This window comes from Acartia tonsa, chromosome 10 (assembly GCF_053477335.1).
Source record: "Acartia tonsa isolate MP-2025a chromosome 10, ASM5347733v1, whole genome shotgun sequence".
In the NCBI taxonomy this organism is placed as follows: domain Eukaryota; kingdom Metazoa; phylum Arthropoda; class Copepoda; order Calanoida; family Acartiidae; genus Acartia; species Acartia tonsa.
The window spans coordinates 27,458,636-27,486,356 of NC_137269.1; the positions used below are offsets into that span (position 1 = coordinate 27,458,636).

Sequence of the window (27,721 nt, forward strand, 5' to 3'; positions counted from 1 at the left end):
ATCATAAAAGATCCGCCATAGAAAAAAATACTCAATAAAAATTACTATCTCTTTTCAATGAGTTTGATAATTTTGCCCTTTAAAGGTTCACAGCTAAGGAGATACCTTAATTTGTAGCTAAAGGCTGTCAGCGAGATCTTATGCGTAAGAGACAGAGAGACTCTTGATACTCTTTTAAATAGATTCTTATATTAATTTCTTTTAAAATCTTTTATATTCACATTTATTAGTAATAAATTATTTTAAATTTTCCTCCTAAATAGCAGCCTCTTCTGGAGACTTAAATGAAAACCTTTTAACAATATCATGCATAAGAACTCGAAAGACCTTTGGTCGATAGCTTAGGCCAATAAAAAGGATTATCAATTATAATTTATTTGCATTTCCGTGAAAATTCTAAAGAAATCATATGAAAGATGTTTTTCCTTTCACAGTTTAGAAACGGTTTGTATCCAGCGGAAATAAAAAAATTCTTTCTTGTATTCATTCGAATCCGGTGGATAGGAACCGGTTCTCATCCATACGAAAAAAAAACTATGTCTAGCATCGTATTATATCCAGCTTTCTACGAATATAAAAATGTACAATCATAAGATTAAAACCAGTTTTTTAGCCGTTGCCTTTGGCACCTCGGGGCTAAAAAACTGGTTTTAATCTTATTATTGTACATTCTATATCCGCGGAAAGCTGTTTATAATACGATGCGAGAAATAACTATTCTGACTATGAGCTACATTTTAAAATTAATGTAAATTCTAAGACGACATTTGTATATTCAAGATTTAACGCGGCTGAAGGGATTACGCGAAACGAAAACAAACAATAACAAAAAGTATTTGATTTTTGTAAAATATTTGTTCTTTTTCTGTAAGCTATGGTTTCGAATCTAAAGTAATGTTCCCTTAATTCAAACCGATTCTGAGCGTATAATTCACTTTCTCGTATTCATTCGAATCCGGTGGATAGGAACCGGTTCTCATCCATACGAAAAAACTATGTCTAGCATCGTAATTTATCCAGCTTTCTACGAATATAAAAATGTACAATCATAAGATTAAAACCAGTTTTTTTAGCCCCGAGGTGCCGCTAAACGAAAACAAACAATAACAAAAAGTATTTGTTTTTTGTAAAATGTTTATTCTTTTCTTGTAGGCCATGGTTTCGAATCTATAGTAATGCTATTTAATTCAAACCGATTCTGAGCGTATAATTCACTTTATTATACATTATTATGAAGCACCTAGCGGGTGGCCTGCTTTTAGACAGCTTTTCTATGTTTTTGTCTGGTGCAATTAATTTTCTTAACAGCACAATATCCCTCTCTCATTCCTGTAAAATTGATATACTAAATGTATTAAAGCTGCATTTTTAAAAGTATAACTTTAATGTTCTTTCTGTTCATTTATTTTGTAATTTTGAAATATTTTCAGAAGGATTTAAATGTTCAAACCATTACAAGGATTAGATGTTGAAATTATTAAAATGAATATGAGTGCTAGAATTAACAGGATTTAAAACAACTATAAGTAGCGAAGGTAATAAAAACAATAAAAAATTTTGAATATTAAGAATAGCAAAACATTTTCAATTTTCTTGCGTAATTCTTCTAAACCTACCTAAGATAAACATAAGCAAAATTATAAAGAAAATTAACAATTAATTTTTTTGTTAGGATGAGGGAATTTAATTTTGACTTTGATGTCTTATAGAAAAAAAATTTTTAAAATATTTTTTTTCAGGTTATATAAATTAACGAGCTAAATGAAAGTACAATATGGAAAAATTTACAGGAGATGAACTTATGAAAGAATTTTCAGGGATAATCTAAGATTTGTTGTTATTAAAAACTACTTAAAAATTTTAGCTCTACGTCACCCTATGATCCCAAGTTCTTTTTATTTATTAAAATAAAATATTTTCTACAATTAGGAATTGTTCGTATGTCCGTAGATGGCTTTGATTGTTGATTTTGGTCTTTTAAAATCGTCCTAACAATTTCAAAATGTTTTTTAAGGGTAAAATGTCCATCTTAAGTGGCAATTTCAAGGATGATATGGCATATTATTCAAAATTTTGTTTTGACTTTCAAATAATAATCCTTTTCAAAACATAGATTATTATATAAAGGTGAAGAAATTCTCCAAAGTGATGGTGTAGATTTTGAATATGTTACAGTAAAAGAAGATAATGTGGTGAAATTCGAATATGATTGCAAGGAAGGAAATATAAAAGAGGTACTTAATTATTTTTTTTTAATATAAAATTGTGACAAAATATTTCTAAAATTGATAATTTTGTTTAAATTAAAGTGGTCTTTTTTCGTCCTTATAAATGCGTTGTACGTTCATTTGCATTTTGGACTTTATTTGAAGGCCTTTAATTTGTCGTTAGCACATTAGTTATGCTTGAGATCTGACAGCTAATAAAGTTTTTTTTTAAATAACGTTTACTATAAATAAAATCACACAGCTTATCTAACTATTTTCAGGTTTTAATGGAAAAGTCATACTCTTGTGGTTTTTGTACTAAATCATGCTCAACTAACTATGCACTAACTGTACACGAAAGAACTCACACGGGTGAAAAACCTTTTCCGTGTGGTAATTGTGAAAAATCTTTTTCAACGCATCAAAATCTACTACGACATCAAAAGTTACATAATGGCGACAGGCCTTACTCATGTGATATTTGTAATAAATCATTTGTTCAAAATGAGAATTTGAAAACGCACAAAAGAACACACACTGCAGAGAAACCTTTTGTTTGTGATTTGTGCGGAAAAGGTTTTACACAAGCAAGTACTCTTAGCGTTCACAAGAGAATTCATACAGACGTGAAACCATATTCATGTAATTTGTGTACAATGGCTTTTGCTCAAAAAGTTCAGTTAACTAACCATAGAAGAATACATTCAGGCGAAAATCCTTTTCTTTGTGATATTTGTAATAAATCATTTTCTCATTATGGTGCTTTTACAGTTCATAAACGAACTCATGCAGGTTTAAAGCCATTTTCATGCAATTATTGTGAAAAATCATTCTTAACTAAACAAAACTTGCAAAGGCATGTAAGGATACATACAGGAGAAAGGCCTTATTCTTGTGAATTATGCGACAAGTCATTTGCTCAAAATGAAGCTTTGTTGTCACACAGCAAGATCCATTTTAAAGTCATGAATAAAGATAAAATATGACTGAATAAATATAACGTTATTATATGTATATAGACAATAGGTAAGGTTTCAAAACCTATTAATATTCGCTGGATTACAGCCGGTTCTCATCCATACTGTGAAATGTATAGCATCGTATTACAGACAATTTTCCACGAATATTAAAATAAAAATCATAAAATTAATAATTTTAAAACTGGTTTTAATCTAATAATTTTTCATTTGATTGTCTGCGGAAAGCTGTTTATAATATTTACAATGCGATAAATTACTAGGTATTCTTGTGTTGAAAATATTTATCATAGAGGGGTTGAAATATGTTACACGGCCAAAGTGAAAACTGAATTCATTTCTTGACTGATATTTGTTGACTTAATTTATATTACCTATGCATTTTTGTTATTCCTGAATCTGTCAAGTTAGATACATGTATATTTGAGCTTTTAGCTTTATATGATATTCCTAGTAACAATATTCACTAATAACTTAATTTACTAAGGGGGGGGGGGGGTCAAAGCAACCATCTCGTAATCAATGATTAAATGGCACTTAGAATCCGAATTTCGTTACGAAACTTGGCATGAGTAATCTTGATAGGTCTATTTTGATCAGCTCCAAATGGATTTCCTATTCTAGCCCTAGTTTCCTAAAGTGTACAGCAGATAACCCAATTATTGCAGACCCTTTTTTCAGCTACTCCGGAAATTTGTGAAAACAAAGCGATTTATACATAATACATTCAAAATTTTAATGTTTAAAATTTTAATTTTTTTTTGGAAGTTTGAAGCTTTTTTAGCTAATAGCAAATTTCGAGATAGGACGCGGACGCTAGGTACACTTACAGAAACTAAATTGGAGTTCATCTCTATTTTCCCTTAATTGAACAAAAAGTTGGAAAAGTAACGGTTAACGGCTGGCAGCTCAGCCTTTAAGCCATTTTTTGGCTATTTTCAAGGCAAATCCGTCACGAAACCTATCTCCATATAATACTCTTTGCCGCTCCAAACTTTTTCAAACGGCTCCAGCTGGTAGTTGCTGGTACTAGAAATTAAAAAAATAGTTTTTGGTATCATTTCACATGATTTAAAGCAAAAATATGTTTCAAGAAGTTGATTCCTACGTAATTTATGACAAATTTGCCCTAAAAATAGCAACAACAAAAAACGGCTAAACGGCTGAGCTGTTAGCCGGTACTTTTTCGACTTTTTGTTCAATTTAGGGAAAATAGACCTACCAAGGATTACTCATGCCAAGTTTCATTAAGAAATTCGGATTCTAAGTGCCATTTAATCATTGATTACGAGATGGTTGCATTCCCCCCCCCCCCCTTAAAATAAAATTCCTTATAAATCTGAAATTAAAACTTTTTTTTTGATTGTTTGAACATTTATACATTAAAACACACTCTACCAAATGTTATTATTTGCTAATAAGATTAAAAATATCGTCTTAATCTGTATATATTTTAATTAAAATACAATAGATAACAAAATGTTTATATAATTTTTCTTTTTTTTTGGCCCTGGGGACCGGGTTTTAAATCAGATTGGAAGATGTAATGAAATATAATTTATTAAAAACTTTTAGATACAATTTTAATCTCTGGATTTTTATATTGTATATTTATATTCATAACGTAAAGATAAAAATAAATATATTTAGATATAACATTAAATATAAATCAATTTGTAAATGGTATTTTGTGTTAATTTGAAAGGCTTCATACGGCTGACCTAAGTTGGGTCGGAAGTAGAGCCAGCAAATTCTAGCAAACAAATCATTAGGATTTTTTAAAGTTTCAATTATGAACATAGAGCACACGGCTAGGGAATATGCGCACGAAAGCAAAATTTCAGCGCGTTTACTTACGCTGTGCCCTATCTGAACATTATAGAGTCTTGGCCATTTTTAGATTATTGTGCTGGTTCTACTCATATGCTGTGCTGCCAGCTATTTAGCCGTAATAAAGCGGCCTATACATTGTTTTCTGACTTTATACTTTTTGTATTTAAAATGTTTGATTCCATGCTCTTAACTGGAGAAGCTGTCCTAGAAAGAAAGATGATTAAATAGAAACAAGAGCTAAATCTTTAAATCATTTCAATGGTGCGCCAAATCGGGTTGAGCCAACTTTCCACCAATGAGAGCACAGCATTTTACGAAATGCCACGCTGTGATTGGCTGAAATTCGGCGCACCCCGATTTGGCGCACCATTGAAATGATTTAAAGATCCAGCTAAGGATAACATCATTCATAAGTAGCGGAGCATAGTAATAAGAACAGTTAAACAGTAATAAACCACATTTTCTTTAGACATTGAACCAGACTTTCGTCTTCCAGCTGGCTAATTTAACGATACTCCCATCATCTTTATGACTTTATCCCTCGCGTGACCATGTAGGAACGAATTGGCATAAAGCTGATGACTATATTAGAAACCTATATTGACTACAAAATTCCCCTGTCACAATATCCATGTAATATCCTTATACTAAAGTAACAGGATGTTTGTTTGTCTGTGTGTCTGTACCGAAGGATCTCGCTAACCGCTGAACCGATCGGGTTCTCCTTAACAGGGTAGATTCTCATATGTCCCGGGAAGGTTTTTAACTATTTTGGGGGAGGGTACCACCACCCTCCCAAGAGAAATTCAAAAAAATCTCGATTTTAGAAAGAGAGTTCAACGCAAACATTAACGTCAAACGTTATAAATTATATTTAAAATATAAAAAAAAAAGTGCCACTAGAGGCCTCTAGGGGCGTAGCCACTAGTATATATATATATATATATATATATATATATATATATATAGTTTTAGAGTAGTTTTTTCTACCTAAAGCATGAAGATATTTGTACCTGTGATCTAGTTGTACTGGAAACAGAATAGGCTGGGTTATTGTAGGTTTGTCTAGACATTACAATTCAAATGGATATTAGTAAAATAAATTGAAAATATAGGGGATGATGGGTAGTTTTTTGTTTGTTTATTACTTCTTCAGGTCTGGTTAAGAGAGGTTGTTTTGTGTGCTGGTCAGTCCTGCATTTTGAATAGGCCCCATAAGGAGAGCACCCTGTAGGGGTAAGGTATAGGAAAAACTCCCACACTCCCCCCCCCCCCCCCCCCATTATTTTTAATTTACTTTGATTAGGGAGAATATAATAAATTAGAGATATGAGTTGCCATTTTTAGGGGTTGGCTTACTCAACCCCCCCCCCCCCCGCCTTTTTACTTGCAGATAAAAATATGTTACTTTGTAAAAAGTGGGAATTAGAGGTCTTTAGTAAAAACATAAGATTTATTAAAATAAATTTCTACCTGGAACCTGTAGACTGTACTCTGTAGTCACCTATGCTTCTTCTTAGCCTAAAAATAATTCTTTCAACAAGGGCAATTATGTTGAGTATTGAAAATCTCAAATCAATTTAGGCTAGGTTTTAGGTGATGCATCAGAATGGGTTGTGGAGAATCCTATGCATTAGCGACCTATGATCAAGATTTTGCAATAAAAGAAACTGACAATTATCTGATTACCATGGCAAAAGTTCTTGTGGTTTTAGTCTCAATATAAAAACATGATTTGAAATTGATACCGAAAACAATATACAAAAACCGTTACCTAATGCACTTAAGATAAACTTTTAATTTTTAGGTGATTTTTCCATAAAAAAAAGTTAATTACACACAAGTATGATTATTTTTAAATATTCAATTACAACTTAAATTTTTCTGGACACTTCTTTTTAAAGCGAGGCAGCCCTGCGTCTTCTTAGACCCCAGGGCAGCAAAGAACTAGTCCACATAGGAACATAAATGTTTACTTGACATATTTGAAGAGGATGAAACCAGTGGATAAACTGAGCACGACAACCAAACATCCCAAGACAACCAGTTCTGCTCGTTTTCCACTAATATTATAGAATTATTATGATCATTTGTGGTTTGTTATCATTTTAATCCTGAAATTTACTTGTGTTAGCCAATTTCTGTAAAAAAAAAAGGCATATAGTTTTACCATTTCCGCCAATTTTTATAAACTGCTTTCTTATTATTTGTATGAACCCAAGGACCTCTAAAACAATTGTCTCCGAAATGTATAAAATCTACCACCAAATTAAGTACAATTCCAATTTTGAGTTTAAAGAAAAAAATCTTAAATTATAGAAGGGTTGATAATGTATGATGTGATATATTTATTAAAGATTTTTCTCATCACCCATTAAACTCTACAAAATTAGGTTTAAAAAGTCACCCGCTTTGTTCAGACGGAGCAATGAGATTCTCTGTTTGTCCAGGCTGTACTGTTGTTGTGGTTATATTTACATCCACAGTTGGAGTCACAGCTGTTGTACCATTAGGTGCTGTTGTAGAAGATGATACTTGTGAAGAAGTTGACTCTGATGTTGCAGTTGTTGAATTAGTGCTTGCTGTTGTACCTGATGTTACTGGGGTTGTTGAATTTGATTCAGATGTAGCTGAACTGTCGGATGTTACTTTTCCTATGAAAAGAGATAATTAGCAAACATACTCTATTTGTATCATAGGTTAATCTGTTGGATTGATCTTCATAATGATTGTTTTTCATTTGATCTTTAATTATTTTAGTAATTTTATTCCAAAAGAAAGTAAATCACTAACAAACTACTGGAAAAACTCTTATATTTCTGCCTATTATTGGTCAGGTTAAGTAAGGGTTAGAAGTGCCCCTAAGGTTCTTGAAACGTGTATCTCTTAGATTGAAGCTAAGAAAGGGGTTTTCAATGATCAACTGTGAAAGTATTCCTTCTAAAATTTTAGATTCTTATATTATCTTGTTGTCTTCAAAATTTAAAAAAGAAGAACAATTAATCTACAGAAAGTTTTGTTTATTGTAACTGGGGGTACACATCAATTTATCATGCAATTTATCATCTTATCCTGAGATCCAATAAAAAAAAGCATGTAAATTGAAAATAATAAACTGTAATGCTATAATGAGCAAAACTATGAGCTAAAGTTATTAAGAAATAAGTAATGTTTGATTTAGTCCATGATACAAGAAACATTGAAACCTTGATCCAATTGTGTAAGTACAGACCTGTAAAACCAGTCACAAATATGCACGGAACTCCTACCTGGGGACCAAAAAAAGATTATATATTCAAGTAAAGTAACCTGGAAAATATTCAGTTGTTGTTGGAGAAGGTGATGTAGATGATGTTGATACTTCTGGTGTTGTTGTGTTAGTTGTTGATACTTCTGTTGTTGTAGTAGTTGATACTTCTGGTGTGGTTGATGAACAATTACAAACTGTTGTTGTTGCTTCAGAACTATACATAAAACAAGGGCAATTACATTTAATAGTAGCAAAGCTGTTTAAAATAATAATATATGTATATGAAACTAAGATTATAAATTGGAGAGAGAGATATCCATGCGAGTTTTGGCAAAATCTTAATTTTAGATTACATGAGGAGAACAAGAAAGAACCAAATATAGAGCAGCATTACAGACAGAAAAAAGGACAGACACAAACAGTCATAGAGTAACTTCACTTCTAAAGAATCTGAGAAATCAACCTTCTATGATTTTAAAAATCAACTTGAATCCTAAACCTGACGAAAATATGGCAATCCTTTTTTTTATAAATTCAAAGCACCCAAATGGGTTTAAATCTAAGGTTTTTTGACGGCTTTGATATATTTATATTATTTATGTAAAAAGCATGTATGCTAAATTTACCTGGTGGTTATAACAGGCACTGAAGAGGTAGGCGACTCTGTTACATTTGTAGATGAGACTGTTGTAGTAGTAGTTGCGGTTGTTGTTGAAGTTGTGCTAGAAGTAGATTCTGGCGCAGTAGTTGTTGATGCTAGAGTACTTGGTGTAGTTGTTGAGGTTGGAGTTGTTGCAGGTTCTGAAGTTGAGGTTGTTGGTTTCTTGAACAGGAACGGATCATGCTCAAGATGTTGAGATTCCATCATTTGGATTAGTCTCACCTGAAATATAGATTTGTATTTTCCATAATGAATGTTTATTTTTGCTCTTTTTCATGCCATTGTTATGAACTTATGATCCAAGGCGTTTTAAAACGATGGTCTCCATAAGTTTGGTCAGTCTCTCTGTCTTACATTTTATATTATCTTAGCCGATTTTCATGGATTTTTAATTATTTTGCTTAAAAATTAAAAGAAACTAATTTTCAGTAGTTCTTTGCAGTAATTTATCTAACTGTATGATGTATGTGTGTTTGTCTACATAAATTAAATTTAGGCCATTTTCTTCGGATTTTTAATTTAGTTTTGCTTAATGTTTGAGAAATTATATCTTAGACATGCTATGGGGTTTGTATGTCTCTTCACTAAAGAACAGTAAGAATGGATTTATTACTACTTGAATCATGCACTCTATTATAGCTGGCTAAAATAATGCCCCCCCCCCCCCCCATTTAACCCTCTTACTTGATCAAGGAACTGACCAAACCAATCTTGTTTTACGGGTAATTATCGGTACAGATCTTTTAAAAAGTTTCATTGTGAAGAAGAACCATAATGACCTAACGATTAGAATTTTGTCTTGGTAGAAAGAGACAGATAAACATTCCATTACTTTGTAGAAAGGTTATTTTACCTCAATATCATCAATGAATATCTCATCACTCTTGTTTGGACTAAATATTTATGTTTAACTTTTTGTTGTTATAAGAAATGCCATCTAATTTTAAGATATTGTTTTCTGAAAAAGAAAGGATTCTTCTGTTCAATATTTAATTTTATCAGCAGTTTTTAAAGATAGGAGTCTGTATATTTTGTGAATTTTCCCATTAAATTAAGATATTCAGCCTGTTTGTTTGGATGTTTTTTTATATACTTATGAGCTACGTTACTCAATTATGGATGTTGTCATCATTATTATATTACAAATTGGAAATTCTTTAGTAAAAAATTATTGGAATATTTAAACATAAATTCCTTGATTTAAAGAGAAAGACAGTTTTGAAATCAGTCTTTTCGTCACTAATAATTTCAAAATTCAAAGTAAACCGTGAAGTGAATATTTATATTGTTTTATCTAGGCTCGACAGCCGCGTTTCAATTACCGTAGTCGCCTATTTACATTAGAAAAAACTAGGGATGGAGGGACGGGGCCCAAAGTTGCATTCATTGACTTGAAAAATGTGGGTATTTTTGTCAGATCTTTATTAGTAGGTTCAAATTGTCAGTTTTCTTAAATAATTCTTATCTACATAGGGAGTAATTTTGTTTATCATCATTTTGGATGTACATCAATTTATCGTCCATTGTAACATCCCTTGAGATTCCTGAGCTGGACCGCTAAATCCTTTGCCAATAGACATTTAACTTGATTTAATCAGCAAGAATATCAATATTTATCAATTTAAGCTAGATTCGTCAACAAAAAAGTTTTTAAAAATGTTATCTAAGCAACCGCGTAATAATCAGTTAATGCTATAGCCACAGCCACCATCAGCCACGCGCTTGCAGAACCGTCCCCGTCAGCCGCATTGCTACGCAAAAAAACACCCAATAAACATCAATTACATCCGCAAAGCTGCGTAAGCCACCCATTCAGCGGTTTACTTAGCCAACAAAATATAAAATACGCCAGCCTCATCCACCCTAAGTCTTACTCCACCGCAGTCGCAACTTTGAATTCAGTCGCAGCCGTGCGGCGACTGCCTACTGTTCTTTTATCTAACTACTTTATAAATTTAGATTGAATTTTGAAATAACCTAAGTGGAGATAAAAATCTTAGTTCATGCCATTTATCTGGAAAACATCAAACTTTTTTACAATATTACTTTGGGACATCGTTCAATCATTTTGGATAATCGTGTTTATATGAAGTGCAGTTACTCTTTATTATGCTTAGGAGTTAGACTATTCATAAAAATGCCTTTTTTCTATGGAATTTTAGAATATGCATTATTTTCCAATAATAGAGCTCTTGAAATAAGGCTTAGTTTATTTAAAATCAAGATTTAGCCATTAGGGAGGGAACATTGGGCTGTTTATTACACTAGTCCCCAAAGTTTTATCATAAGGTTTTTTTATTCAATGGCTTATAACTTTACAGACTTCATTGAATTTTGATTTATTAGTTAAGTGTCCGAACGTTTCAACTACTAATCGTATCTACTGAAAGGGTAATTTTGTGATTCATGATTAGGGATGTAAAGTACATCAATTTATATGCTATTATCTTACCCCTTAGATCTCTGAAATTTATGAATCATATAAAAAATCATATAAAACCCTTAACGGTCGGGAGGGGGGTGGGCGTTGAACGCCCCCCCCCCCCATCCGGTTTTTTCTTTCTCATTTTCTGTGTGTGAAAGATAAAGAGCCCAAATTGCGTGACTTTTTAAGTATGGGTATGACACATAACTGAGAGTTGGAATTTTTTGAATATCTCCATCCTGGCGGGCACAGGATGCCAGCAAACCTGGCAGGGTGATCCAGGTAAAGAGCAAAAATTTATGTTTTGATATTTCTAATATAAAATTTACATAAAGATAAACATTTTTTTTAGCCCTCTAGCTCTAATAGGAACTGAGATAATAGGGGGGGGGGGCGTTGAACGCCCCCCCCCGACTGATTAAGGTGCGGCAAGGGGCCCGACTGTAAAGGGTTAATAATTGTAAAAATGTTTCCTTTTGAAACTTTGAATTGGTTGAGATCAAAAACAACAGCTTCGATGGTTCCATCTAATGTCTGTAACCTAAAAATATATAATTAATTCTTATTAATCCGATATATGTAATCTATGTATAATTGAAATTAGTCAGGGAGGGATCGGGGACATTGGAATGTCAATTACAATGGTACCCAAAGTTTTCTTTGGCCCAATAACTTTGGGAACTCTATTGGTTTTTAATCTACAAAAAGGGGTATCATAATTATCATCATTGGAACAGAATAACAATTTATCGTTATTTGTCCTATCTCTTAAGGTTTTTGTTAGTTAGAAGCAACGCTTTTTTATGTGTTTTTAGACGTCTCTAGTTTTGATAAATTAAATATTGAATAATTAAAGGATTTTTTATAATTTAAGGGGGGGGGGGGCGTAATGACATTTATTCGTAATCCGTGAGCAAAATGGTCTAAAAATTTAGCTAGACCCTTCAAACTTGGTATATAAGCCTAGTCCTATAGGTATTACATCTAAATGGCAAAAAAATCCAAAATTTTTTATTTTAAGGTTAGGTTAGGTAAGAAAAACCCTGCTGAAATTGGGTTTTTAGGCTTTTTTTGGTCTATTTTGATGTGGAAACTTACCTTAAATTGTTTTTTCTTAGGGTTTTAACTTAAATACACTGTATCTATTCATAAGGACATTATTTAAGATGATTCAGCAAGTTGGGGACCGATCCCAGGGGGCTAGGTGGGTGACCCGCAGGGGTTAAGTGCATTTTTCCCAATATATATGTTGTGATACATCAAATTATAGGTTTTTAGGTCAAGGAACTCAAATTCAGAGCTAAAATAAGCATTTGACTAATCTGAAGCTAGCCCCAGCGGGCTAGGTTGGTGGCCCGCAGGGGTTAAGTGCATTTTTTCCAATATATATATATCTTGTTATATATCAAAATATAGGTTTTTTAGGTCAAGAAACTCAAATTCTGAGCGAAAATTAGCATTAAACTAACCTGAAGCTAACCCCCCCGGGCTAGGTTGGTTTTCTGCAGGGCTTAAGAGCATTTAACTAACCTAACCTAGAAACTTCTTATATTTTCACAGTTTTTTTTCTTGAATAAACTGTGTCTATTAATGAGGACTTTATTTAAGATGATTCAGCGGGCTAGGTGGGTGTCCCACAGGGCTTAAGTGCATTTTATTTAACCTAACCTAGAAACTTACATTTAATATTTTTTTTTAATAGACACAGTTTATTCAAGGAAATAACAAAAAGAACAAGTAAGTTTCTAGGTTAGGTTAGGTAAAATGCACATAAGCCCTACGGAAAATCTACCTAACCAGCGGGGGTTAGCTTCAGGTAAGTCTTATTCCAATTGTAGCCCTGAATTTGAGTTTCTTGACCTTAAAAACCTATATTTTTATATATAACAAGATATATAATGGACAATAATGCATTTAACCCCTGCGGGCCACCGACCTAGCCCCCTGGAGCTAGCTTCAGATTAGTCCTATGCTAATTCTAGCTCTGAATTTGAGTTAACTGACCTAAAAAACTTATAATTTGATGTATCACAACATATATATTGGGTAAAATGCCACCCACCTAGCCCGCTGGGGTCGATCCCAGACTTGGTGGATCATCTTAAATAAAGTCCTCATTAATAGACACAGTTTATTCAAGAAAAAAAAACTGTAAAAATGTAAGTAAGTTTCTAGGTTAGGTTAGGTAAATGCTCTTAAGCCCTGCAGAAAACCAACCTAGCCCGGGGGGTTAGCTTCAGGTTAGTCTAATGCTAATTTTCGCTCAGAATTTAAGTTTCTTGACCTAATAAATCTATATTTTGATATATAACAAGATATATATTGGAAAAAATGCACTTAACCCCTGCGGGCCACCAACCTAGCCCGCTGGGGCTAGCTTCAGATTAGTCTAATGCTTATTTCAGCTCTGAATTAGAGTTCCTTGACCTAAATAACCTATAATTTGATGTATCACAACATATATATTGGGAAAAATGCACTTAACCCCTGCGGGCCACCCACCTAGCCCCCTGGGGTCGGTCCCCGACTTGCTGAATCACCTTAAATATTGTCCATATGAATAGATACAGTGTATTTAAGTTAAAATCCTAAGAAAAAACAATTTTAGGTAAGATTCCACATCAAAATAGACTCAAAAAAGCCTAAAAAGCCCATTTTTGCAGGGTTTTTCTTACCTAACCTAACCTTAAAAAAAAAAATTTTGGATTTTTTTGCCATTTAGATGTAATACCTATAGGACTAGGCTTATATACCAAGTTTGAAGGGTCTAGCTAAATATTTAGACCATTTTGCTCACGGATTACGAATAAATGTCATTACGCCCCCCCCCCCCCCTTTAAAAATGTATGATCTAAAATTTCACTTTTAAACAGATTTCTTCTTTTTTTTAGTAGAGAACTAACTCTCCATTTCTTTTCTGGCTACTATTAAAGATAAATGGTTGATTGTCACTTTTGATTCCTGTGACGTCATGTAATGAGGAAAATCCTTAAAAAAGTGGTGCAAAAGTTATGTTTTTTGGTCCTCGTCTCGCGTGGTTTGTCTGTTCTGCTGTTTAGGAAAATTATTTTTTTAACAGGGAGATATTGAAGATATGCAACTGTTTTTTTTATATTAATATTAAATGATATTAACATTTATTTTTTCTCTTTCTTTTCTATCATTTCTTTATGTTTGTTTCAATTTATTTTTTTCCCATTGTTTTTTATTTCTTTTTTTACAATAAGTGAAAATAATTAATAAACCCCCAAGATCAAATTTTATAAATGGATATATTATTTATTGGATCTTTCACTAGATATTCATGTTCCGAAATAAAGTGAAACAAAGAGGGTGCTAAAATAACTGTATACCTTCAATCCACCCCCTTTACTCCATACCATCCCCTCTTAGTGAATTAACGAATTGTCCATTAATAAATGATGTTCATATTAGCAACCTAAATTGACGACAATTTTCCCCTGTCATAATATCCACCTATATTCTACATCCATTATTGTATTCCTCAGAAAACTGACCCACACTTTACTCTGAATAAAAAAAAACTAGCTGACAGAGAATTTCGCCAGAAATTTATATAGCACAAAAATTCCTAGAAAAAAAAACTTTTATTCAGTGTCCTTTACATTTCTAATTCAACCCTCCCCTGCAATATTTATGAATGTATACCTGCGGCTAAGCCTCAAGAGGCATCTTAGAGAATTTGATTGAGGGATGCTGGACCAAAAAAGGTTAAAATAGAGGGGGATTGGACAATTCTTTTGGAAGGAGTTAGGAACCCTACCTCAAAAATGTTATAAATCTTTCTAGAACCCTATATAAGATGCACTATTAAAAAGAGAACCATATCAGTTCAGTGATTAGCAAGATCCTTCACACACAGATAGACATCCTGTTACTTCAATAACACGTTTATTCAAATAATAGATTTGCTACTTGACAAGGATGACAACATCCATAAAAGCGAAGCACTTAAACAGTAGGACAAACGGACATTAACACTTATATAGTGTCAGAACTGAATAATCATAATATAAATGTATAAGAGTCAAAGCAAAATTGTAAGTAAAATGTGTTGAAAAACTGCTTGATTCAGGGTAATGTTTATGGACATACTTACATTTCTAGGACTTGATTATAGAGTTGCTTCGCTTATTACATTATACTTTGTTGTCCCAGGAATCAATATACCAAAAATCAGATCAATCGGATGATTAGATCACATAAAAATTTGTTGTTAAAAAAGTAAAAAAACCAACAGGTTTAAAATGGACGTACGGACATTTTGGTGATGATTATAGAGTTGCTACGCTTTCTAAATCGTACCTAACTATTAAAGGAATCACCATGCAAAATTTGAAATCAATAGGACAATTCTAACATGCCTAAATTAACGAAAAAAGCTATTCGTTACGGACGGACGGACGGACGTAAGGACGGACCGACCCTAATTATAGAAAAGCTTCGCTTTTAAAAAGAACATAGCTGATGTGCCCCTGGTATCTAGGGGATCTTTATGCAAAAAGGCAGAAATGGACTAGAAAAAATTGCTTAAAACCATCCCAAGACCCTAATCTAAAAATAAAATAGCCTAAAACCATCACGGGACCTATGTGAAGATTTCATGAAATAGAGAAACTAATCAGTTCAGTAGTTACTAAAATATTAAGCTTCAGACAAAAAAAAACCTTACAACTTTATATAACAGGATTTAGAATAATTCAATATGAGTCATTTGAAATTATTAGGATATTACCAACTGTATTTTTTCTTTGGAATTCAATTTTACTGGTGATTGAAAATATTTTTTATTCAAATATTCTGAGCATGAATATTTATTTATTCATGAATTTATCTAAAGGTACATTATAAAGTACTTGTGGGTGCACCCCTATCATCTATATTTGAAGGAGTATTGAAGGGCTAAAAATATCCGAAAACCAATTATAAATAAAATAGACTATGTAAAGCTTAACTGAAAGGATGAAATCGGTTCATTGGTTAATGAAATCTCAGGTAAAAGACACAAAACCTTACTACTTTATATTATAGAATAATATTTTTAGCAGTAAAGCAACTCTGTGTTTGTCCTAATAATCTCAAAGCAGGACAGGCTGACAGCGAATACGACTGCACAGCCTTAGAGGAAGAGAAAATTAAAAATAAAATGTTATAATTCATATTGTCTGTTTGTCAGTTAGTCAGTCTGTAACGCTATTGGAGAAAAATGATTTTCTCATTTGCTATTGAAAGTAGAGAGCTAAAATTTTCAGTAAAGATTGTTTTGTCCGAATACATGTCGGTAGCTTTATAAAAACATAAACACCTAATTTTTAAGGTTTTGTGATTTTGTTGAAATTTGTTTTTATATATTCTCTTTCATTTCTTTGTTATGACAATTGAACATAAGCTCTATTACTCTCTTTGTCGGTTTGTCCAATCAATTTTTGTGCTTTGCTTTTTATGGATGTTGTAATACTTGATAAACTCATCTAGTGAAATTTAAATTAACTTACTTTATCTGAAACTGAGGCTCTGAATCTGATTGGTTAGCCACGAACAGAAGAAAATCAATTTCAACCTAAAGACATTTTTTTGTTAAGCGAAGCTGCTCTACAGTCAATACATCTTTCCGTTCGTATATAATAGAAAGCTTTTATGTCTTCAGATCAATGGACCAAATTAAGTTACATTTTGGGAAATCATAGAATCAAACTTGGCAAATAATTACACGACCGAATGTTCTACAGACAATTAACCCTTTCATTTAACAGTCTTTGTATGAAAATCTGTAAATGGCAATGAATTGCGCCCGTTTAAGGCGTTGGACTTAGAATCGGGCCTTTCGATTTTATTGACGTTTACATCCTTTGATCGTTAAAGTGTAACCTGAGAAAAAGCCTCGGCAGTAAAATTATGCTCCAGAGTAGCTTCATATTCATTGAAAGTTGTCCCAACTTTGGTTTCCTTTCCAGCACCTTCAAATCAAATATCATGTATGTTTGTTACCTAAAATCTCTGTAATGGCTAGGTTTTTAGGTTCAAACTGTTTGTAAGTGACCTGGGAATGTTTTAAGCTATATTCATAATGGTTTCAAAAGCATGATAGCTCACTAATATCACCATTAGTCACCACTAACTATCCCATTACAGGAGGTAATTATTTTTTTGTTTTTTCTTTAAGATCTCGCCAAACAATTAACGTATTGAGTTGTCCAATTCAAGGAATCTTTAAACTAAGTCTTAAAAAAGTTAAGTATGTCTCTAGAGGCCTGGGACAAAGCCGCTAGAGGATTTGGACAAACAAGAACAATTTCTTTGCATGATCCATGTCACTTAAGCCTGAAACTCTTACAGCTTAGCTTTTTCCCTGTCAACGTTGGCTTAACAACTTTTGGGAATTTTAATTGTTTGGTTCATTAAGTTGAGCATCCCTACGTTTCAACAACTAATTATAATCTACATAAGGTGTAATTTTGTGTATTATTATTGGGGATATACTTCAATTTATCAACCATTGTCTTATCCCTTTAGATCCCTGATGACGCAGCCTTTTGTTCAACAGAGCCAACGCAACACCAATGAGGTACATTGATTGCCATATGCATTAATGCCGCGTTTTTTATAAATAAAAAAAACTTTAATTTTAAGTCTCTAGGAAAACAAATAATTACCATTTTCATGCTCGACAACGTGGAAATTTGTTTGAGACCATCCTGTTAATTCTGATTCAAAATCTGAACATTAGGTATTTTTATGCAGGGAAAACAAAAGGGAATGTGATTCTGACAAACAATTCTATAAGAAAATTACCCCACAACCCACTTCTCTTTTTTCTCTCCCTTCTTACCCACTCCCCTTCAGTTACATGAAGAAAAAAACAAGTTTTACTCCAACTTTACATCAACAAAATCATAAATTTTTCAATTTGTTAATTAGAATTAATTGGCTGAAGAGCAGCCCCTGATTTTTATATATTTCATCAAAACAAGGATGACAAAATCCATAAGTAGCGAAACATAAACAAATCAAAAATGGGAATATGGACAAGAGTATTTAAAGAGCATTTGTTAAAAAAAAATATAAATGTATCGGAGAAAAAATAACAAAACCTCTCTCATTTTTGACAAAGTTAATCACATACTGAATGCTTATTGGTATAGGGAATCTTCACACAAAAAATCAGCCGTCTATCTTGAATAGCAGCTGAGAAAATCGTTATAGCGTTATGGACTGACTGACGGACGGACAGACAAAATGAATCATATATCAGTAAAGGAGTCATTGCAACAGAATTTAAAAGTTATGGTATCAAAGCTTTAAAGAACAAGTTGTTCGTGTGTAACAATATAAATATATATATATATAATATATATACCTAGTGCTACTGTTTTCTCATCAACATCTGAAATATCCAGAATCAAGCCTCTCATAGCCGTCATCACAGTTCTAGGACTAGAAAACAATATTGTATGCGATTGTATTCTCATTATCAAATCATCAGAACTACATGCCTCTTTCCTTTGCTTTCCTCTCATGAAAATGGATATAGAATAAACTTAGATATTATGACAGGCAAAAAATGTCGGCAATTTAGGTTGTTAACATGGAACTCATTCATTGGTTAGTTCCCTTATTTAGTGGAGAGGATAAGGTAAAGGGGATGGATGGGGATTTTTCTCTTAACCAAAGGCGTACTCCGGTTTTTTTTTACAGTTGTGAGTAAACCTAGAGGGGTTAAAAAGATGGAAGGCATACCGTACAACTTCCAACCACCTTCCCCACATTTATGCCCTTTACATCACAGACTCAAAAAGATTTATTTGTTTGTGACTCGCGACGGAAAAACAAGCAATCAAGCAAAGCCAGTTATAGTGTAATTTTGACACTAAACAGAAATCACCTTTTCTTAGTTTTACAAGCTGCTACACATTCAGCATATGTTGCAAAATTATTGCTGTTTCCTGTGTAGTATATTTCATAAAATCAATATTGATTCAAATTGTATTATTAAAATCGAACCTTTTCTATAACTAGATTTGCTCTTAACTGATAGCTCATATCGTTAGGTTATGCTTGAATGTACGTCCATTTTAATTTTTACTTCGTAGCAAAAAATGTACGATACAGGTATCCTACATTCTGATTTTTGGAACAATAATTCCTAGGATAACAAGGTACTATTTTTAGCGTAGCATCTCTATAATAAAGTCTTGTTAATGTAAGTGTGTCCTAAAATAGCAATTTTGCAACCGATTTATAGAAAATAAGTGTTAATGCTCGTTGTTCTACGATCTGATTTCACTTCGCTTTTACGGACGTTGACTTCCTTGTTCCTATTGGTAGTGATATTCCTTTAGCATATAGCAATATTTGCGAATTGAATGACAATTGCAAGTAAAAAAATCCAACATTATATCACATCTAAAAATTTATTTCCCAACTTTAGCTTTAGAATAGAGTTGGGCCGGATACTTTTTGGCCGGATACCGGATATCCAGTTGATTTCTAATGCCGGATACCCGGTTCCGGCCGGATATCTTGCCAACGTACGATATCCGGCAAATTACCGGATAGTTTTAATATCTGGTATCCGGCCGGATATTAAAAATGTCCGGATAACCGGCCAAACCGGATATCCGGACCAACCCTACTTTAGAATATAGAAAAGAAACAACAGGTATTTTAAGGGATAGGACAAATGATGGATATTATCATTAAAACTTTTGATGAAATATTCCTTTGCATCCAGAATAGGAGAAAATCAAACAACCACCTAAAATTTTAAAAATATATTTAAAAATTAAAAAAAAAAAAAAAAATAATATCAAAAGTCTCTGACTTAGGATGATTTACTTATTATATGAGATACTTTAAATTTACACTTGATGCCTATTTTTGGAGTATTTTTGATTTTTTACTATCTTGATTCTTTTAAGATAACTAATGTATATGCAATATGCATGTGTCAGAAAAAAAAACTATATTTCCATTGATGTTCAAAATGTTGATGTCAGCAACTTTTTCATTTCATTCATAGTACAACAGAAGCATATCATGAATGTTGAAAATATATGATACTATTTCACGAACTATCGCCTATGCCCCTAGCAGAGAGGGGATAGAAAATAGCCTAAAATAATTCAGAACTCAAATCTGTAATAAAAAATTAGCCTAAAACCAGCACAGCTTTTATATGAAGGTTACCTAAATTAGAGAATCAAATCAGTTCAGTAGATATTGAGATCTTAAGGTTGAGACAAAAATAACCTTACTACTTTATCTAATATGATATGATAGGTCCTTCTTTACAAAGTGCCTGTCGAGCACTGAAAACTCTCGCACCCCTTATGGTATTTTTTATCCTATGCCTAAATCCTGCGGGGCCTAACCTAACCTGATCCTAAAGCAATAAATAAACAAACAAAAAACTTTCAAAATAATAAAAGGGTGGTTTAGGTGCTCAAGTCAATTTTAGGGAAATCTCCATATAAATGAGGCAAGTTAGTATGATTCTATCCATTTAAATATGTATGATGGATGATATCTGTAACACTGCTTATTTTTTAAGATAATTCTACTTGATGTTTATTATGTCTTATTGTCATAGTTTTTTTTTATTTGTGATTTCTGAAACAATTGGGCAACATTTGATTATACCTGTACTTTGACATGAAATATACTGTTTTAAGGTTATTTAATAAAATTTATAATAAATATTTGTTCAGATGTGTCTTTTTATTTAGCTATAAAGATATAAGTATGTATACAATCCACGTCTATAAATCTATTTAACCAGCATGTATAGAACTAAAATTCTGAGAATGAATGTAAAAAGGGAATTATCTGGCAAATTGGATTCTTACGAATATATAAATATATAATCCTTATTGATATAGAATATAGACATAACAGTTAAAAAGGGTTGAATATATAATTCTTATGAATATAGAATATAGACATACTAGACATAAAGGGTTAAATATATAATTCTTATGGATATAGAATATAGACATACCAGTTATAAAGGATTGAATATATAATTCTTATAAATATAGAATATAGACATACTAGTTAAAAAGGGTTGAATATATAATTCTTATGAATATAGAATATAGACATACCAGTTATAAATGGTTGAATTATAACTCTTATGAATATAGAATATGGACATACCAGTTATAAAGGGTTGAATATATAATTCTTATGAATATAGAATATAGGCATACCTGTTATAAAGAGTTGAATATATAACTCTTATGAATATAGAATATAGACATACCTGACATAAAGGGTTAAATATATAATTCTTATGAATATAGAATAGACATACTAGACATAAAGGGTTGAATATATAATTTTTATGAATATAGAATATAGACATACAAGTTATAAAGGGTTAAATATATAATTCTTATGAATATAGAATAGACATACTAGACATAAAGGGTTGAATATATAACTTTTATGAATATAGAATATAGACATACAAGTTATAAAGGGTTAAATATATAATTCTTATGAATATAGAATATAGACATACAAGTTATAAAGGGTTGAAAATATAATTCTTTTAAATATAAAATATAGACATACAAGTTATAAAGGGTTGAATAAATAACTCTTATGAATATAGAATTTAGACATAACAGTTACAAATGGTTGAATATATAATTCTAATGAATATAGAATATAGACATACCAGTTATAAAGGGTTAAATATATAATTCTTATGAGTATAGAATATGGACATACCAGTTATAAAGGGTTGAACATATAATTCTTATGAATATATAGTATATAGACATACCAGTTATAAAGGGTTGAATATATAACTCTTACAAATCCTTATACTAAAGTAACAGAATGTTTGTTTGTCTGTGTGTCTGTGTATCTGTGTATCTCTGTGTCTGTACCGAAGGATCTCGCTAACCGCTGAACCAATCAGGTTCTCCTTAACATGGTAGCTTCTCATAGGTCCCGGGAAGGTTTATAACTATTTTCTTGGGGGGTGGGACACCCCCAACCCCCCCAAAAAATGAAAAATCCCCCCTAAAGAAACAAAAATTTTTAACTAAAATTAAAAATGAGTGGGGGGGCACCGGGCATCCCCCCCCCAAAAAAAAAAAATTTTACTTTTTCTTTTAAAATCTAAAATAAGAAATTGGGTTATTAAATTCGACTCTCTCCTCCTCAGGTGCCCCTAGAGGCCTCTAGGGGCGTAGCCGCTAGTATAGAAAATAGACATCTATAATACAAAGTAGAACGATGTCTGTCTGTTTGTTTGTTTGTCTGTCTGTCTGTCTGTTTGTTTGTAGCGAAGGATCTTGCTAACCGCTGAATTGATCGGGTTCTCCTTAACAGGTTAGCTTCTCATAGGTCTTAAGAAGGTTTCTTGGGGGGTGGGATAGTTAAAATTAAAATAGTGGGGTTGACTAGCCACCCCCCAAAAAAAAATTCTTCCTCCCCCCTAAAGAAATTTTTTTTATTTTTATTTTTAATCTAAAATAGGAAAAATTGGTTTGATCAAACCTCTTGGGGCAAAGTCCCTAGAGGCTAGGGGCGAAACCGCTAGTACTAGATATAAAGTAGATCGTAGATAGGAGTAAAATATGGATTTAAGATTTATACACAAGCACAGTTTATTGAATTTTTTTAAGCTGAAAAGGATTTAGAAAATAATAAAGAAAATTTAAGTATATCATAGTCTTTCTACTTGAAGATTTAACTAAAAGAGGTTTAACCTTTTAGAATAGTTACAGAATGTGTGTCTGTAAGTCTATTTGCACTGAAAGATCTCGGTAATCGTTGAACCTACGTAAATGGGTAATTTATCTTCAACACCCAAAGAAGAATCCGCATTTGAAAAAAAAACTCTCTTTTTCCTGACAAGATTTTAAACATTTTTGAGGAGGTTACCTCCACCCTCCTAAGAGAAATCGACTTGAGAAAAAAAAATTCTTTTTTCAAACTAGAATTATCGGTTAGATTAAGTTTTTATTAGTAGTTTAGTAATGTATATAGGAAGGATACCTCCAACCTCCAAAGAGTAATCAAAATAAAAAAAATACAACCTCCAAAATATTTGACAAATCTAAAATTTAAATAAAACTCACCATCCCTCCCGAAAAAAAACTCCAATTTGCATTTGAATTGCACTCTGAATAGAAAACAATAAGGATAAAAATGTGAATCATATACAATACCTGTTTTATAATCATAATAGTATCTGCTTGTATACTGTTCTGATCCTTCACATGTCTCTCCTTAAACACAATTTATTAGTAGCTTTGCTACTCAATAATTTACTTTGTCTGTCCGTCCAAAAAGCTATGGCTGATTTTTTTTGTGAAGATTCCCTTTACCAATGAGCATCCTGTATATAAGTCCGTTATTCTGTTGGTCAGGTTTCATGGGTGTGACCTAACAAATACTTTGCCTTACTAAACCTATAATATAATCATCTAAAATACATTTTATTTCAAAATTATATAAAATCATCTTTTCAATGACGTGCAATTGGGATTAATAATTTGAGATTTAAATAGATTTGATTTACTATAGCAAAACTTTTATCTATTTATGTTATTTTAATCAGGCGGAATCTATCTGTCTATCTATCTATCTATCTATCTATCTATCTATCTATCTATCTATCTATCTATCTATCTATCTATCTATCTATCTATCTATCTATCTATCTATCTATCTATCTATCTATCTATCTATCTATCTATCTATCTATCTATCTATCTATCTATCTATCTATCTATCTATCTACTATCTATCTATCTATCTATCTATCTATCTATCTATCTATCTATCTATCTATCTATCTATCTATCTATCTATCTATCTATCTATCTATCTATCTATCTATCTATCTATCTATCTATCTATCTATCTATCTATCTATCTATCTATCTATCTATCTATCTATCTATCTATCTATATATATCTATCTATCTATCTATCTATCTATATGTCTACCTTGTAATAACGGAAGTGTACAGGTGTCCACGATGTATAAACCGGAAATGCCTCCAAACTGGACAAAGATAAAAATATTCCTACGCATCTAATATGATATTTATGTCTATGTATTTGTAAATTGCCTTTAAACAAACAAGAATTAAACAGTTTATCTAGGCTATTTGATATTAAATAAAAGTCACGGCTGATAATTTATCAAAATTCGGCGGTTTTTCTTTAAGTGTCTAGTGAGCCCCCTCCCCCTTGTTTGAGAATAAGGTTGGAAATAGTTATTCTTGTGTTTTTGCCTTTCGTTAGGCAAGGTTAGCCCTACAAGGTTAAGGCCCCCCTGCATGGGTTAGCATAAAATAACAACAGCCTTACCCTCATATTAATATATTTTAAAAGTAATTTGAGGAGGGTGGGGAGGGGGGGGGGAAGAATTTTGTGCCACCTTACCACTAGTGCTGTGCTTTTTAAGGATGATTTATGTAGACAATCTACTTTATTATTAAAAGTAGTTAAAAAACTGATATATTTTAGGCACGATATTTATAGCGAGATAAGGGCCCTGATATATACGTTGTCCTTATTTTATTATACTATATATGTAATTTTAGAGTTGCTACGCATCTTAAACTATGCCATGACACATATGTTGACCTCTATGACTAATTTTATATTTTTATAGGATATGAAAATAGACCTTTTAATAGGTTAATTAATATGTAGCGAAGCAATAACAAGCTAATTGCGTTTAATTCAGCAATTGTATATAATAAAATCAACATAAAACTGACGTTTTAAAGCTGTAATAACAACAAAATATCCTAATCTTCCTAATGACTTTTTTTTTTCTTTAAAATATCGATTTCTGGGATAATTGGGTTATCTAAAAAAAATAAAAGTACAGCCATAGTGATAGTGTGAGGGGAAGTCAATCATTCACTTTAAGCACGATTTATCTAGGGAATGGTGGCGGTAACCTCGCTCAAAATAGTCATAAAGTCTTTCTGTAAAGGAGAACCATATAATTTCAGCGGTTAGCGAGATTCTTCTCTACACACAGATTGACAGACAGACATCCTGTTGTTATTTATATAAGTATTGTCAGTGATCGTCCATTGTCCATTTGTAGTATTTGGACTTTGCTTTTATGGATATTACAACCCATGTGTATTGGATATAGGTAGCATTTATTTTCCAGTATAGCTTTGAAACCGTTTGATATCCGCTAGATTGAAACCGGTTCTCAGCCATTTTGAAAAGTCATGTATAGCATCATATTACAGATAGTTTTCTACGAATAATAAACAAATCATAAGATTATTAGCACGGACATTCGGCCACTCGGGGCTAAAAAACTGATTTTAAACTTAATTTAATTTCATTTTAATAGCCGCGGAAAGCTGTTTACAATATGTTGCGATACGCATAAATTACTATTCTACTTACCTTTTGAGTTACTAATAACAGAGAGATAACTTTTAATATTTCTAAATTTAATATTACATTCTTCATTGTTATGATTTTGTGACGTTCCTTTTAAGCTTGATATATTTATTATTTTTCTATAATATTACATTTTACAGTTATCTGTAATGAATATGATTTCACTATAATTTAAACCTAAAACAAAGTAGAATTTTAATTTGTGGAGATTTGTACTTCCCTTCTCCAAAAACACTAATTTATGGTGTAAATAGCGGTTTAAAACAGGGAGGCAGAGGATGCTTATTACACTAGTCCCCAAAGTTTTAAGATAACTTTATCTTATTCGTACCTTAACAACTTTGGAGACTTAAATTGATTTTTAATTTTAGTGTTTAAACGTTTCAACCATTAATTGCAATCCCCAGAAGGATTAATTTTGTGTATCATCATTGGAAATGTACATCAATTGTCTATTGTCTTATCCCTTTAGATCCCTGGGTGCATTTGTTTTTTTAAAGTTTTTCTAGTAAATCGGTTTATTGAAGTTGCTTGAAGGAAACTTTTAAGTAAGTAAATAATACAAAGGGTAGATTCATTTATACAAAATAGACTTTCACCCAAGAATAAGAATTAGTTTGCCAACACTTTGATTAATTGGCGTTTGTCCATTAGTTCTAATGTCATGTGATAATAAGTTGCACATATCTAGGGGTAGATTCGAGTTCCATTTAGCTCCTTTTTCTCTATTCTTAATATCACCGTATATTCTACATCCAATCGAAATTGGAACAACCCCCTTAGACAAAGTATGTGCACGCCACTGGTTAAAACTTTCAAACTTTCTTCTTTATAGTCTTTTCCAGGAATAATAAATATTTCAGTATTTTAACCAAAGTTCTTCTGAACAAATTTATAAGAAGCTTTTATAATTTTTTTCTTTTTTTGTTTTAAAGAACAATATTCCTTGAGTATTAAATTGGAATCCTTGGACGATAAGGAATAATTATTATTTGCTTAGAAAACTTTTAGTTATCCATCATGTTTAGTACGTTACAGTATTTTTTCTGCAATTTTAAGAATTAATAATTAAAACATCAAATTATTGTTTAGATTATTTATTATTTTTTGGTTTCTTCAATATTGAAAGCACTGTTCACTCTACAAGTGTTAATGGTCATTTCTCTGACTGTTTGTTTTGTTTAGGCTTCCCTTTTATGGATGTTTCATCCTTGTTTATTTTTTAACTTCTTTCAAAGTACTCAATTGATCACTAACCCCCCCCCCCCTCCCATAATTTTTTAAATAAATAGATAATAAGTTGGGATAGTTTTTCGTTTGTTTGTTTATTACTTTATTTCAGGTTAGGTTAGGTTATATTGAGTACTGGGTAGCCCACAGAGAAAAAAATACCACTAAAAAGGAGGTAGGATATCAGTGTTCAAAAGGTACTTTGCGTGTAACACCTTCAACTATATGTACTATATATATAGAGAATAAACATGTAATAATAATGTTCTAACAAAACTAAGAGATTACGTACATGAAATAAAACACAGTTACTAAAAAAACACCTGTATAATGTATATGGACAAAAATATTCTGGATTTTTGGATGCGAGCATTTTCTACATTAACAATTCTTCGCCAGTATAACGTATAGCTTTGTTTTGGGAAAATTATAATTGTCAAATTAAAACCTTATTAAAATGATTTCCACAATAGCTGAAGCTATATTACAATTTAACTATTAATTGATTTTTTTAATGTTGAGTCCTATAAAAAATAAATGTGATTTTATAAGCGTATCATATCTATAATTAAAACCTTAAAGTCAACGTATCCAAAATAATATATAAATAGTGCACACTCACTCTAAAATTGTAATGTGTAATGTTCGTTTGTTCTTCTATATGATTTATTGCTGTATTATGGACGTTGTAATCCTTGTTATAAAATGTAACAT

General features: G+C 31.8%; 2 protein-coding genes across 2 annotated transcripts; both read right to left on the bottom strand.

The window, feature by feature from the left end:
• Positions 1 to 4,728: 4,728 nt before the first annotated feature.
• LOC145329754 (uncharacterized) lies at positions 4,729 to 9,887 on the bottom strand. Its single transcript, XM_080174132.1, has 8 exons — positions 9,782 to 9,887; positions 8,894 to 9,150; positions 8,327 to 8,481; positions 7,425 to 7,671; positions 6,994 to 7,080; positions 6,491 to 6,538; positions 6,031 to 6,082; positions 4,729 to 5,221 (listed from the first exon to the last, which is right to left on the bottom strand). Exons 2-8 carry the CDS (start codon positions 9,133 to 9,135, stop codon positions 5,204 to 5,206), a joined length of 849 nt encoding a protein of 282 aa, XP_080030258.1. The 5' UTR covers positions 9,136 to 9,150; positions 9,782 to 9,887; the 3' UTR covers positions 4,729 to 5,203.
• Positions 9,888 to 10,085: 198 nt separating this feature from the next.
• LOC145330739 (uncharacterized) lies at positions 10,086 to 25,917 on the bottom strand. The gene is made up of 12 exons (XM_080175403.1): positions 25,781 to 25,917; positions 24,344 to 24,401; positions 23,560 to 23,619; positions 20,091 to 20,129; positions 19,257 to 19,314; positions 18,732 to 18,808; positions 18,028 to 18,090; positions 17,243 to 17,331; positions 16,870 to 16,934; positions 11,827 to 11,894; positions 10,906 to 10,942; positions 10,086 to 10,167 (listed from the first exon to the last, which is right to left on the bottom strand). Exons 1-12 carry the CDS (start codon positions 25,844 to 25,846, stop codon positions 10,086 to 10,088), a joined length of 762 nt encoding a protein of 253 aa, XP_080031529.1. The 5' UTR covers positions 25,847 to 25,917.
• Positions 25,918 to 27,721: the final 1,804 nt, after the last annotated feature.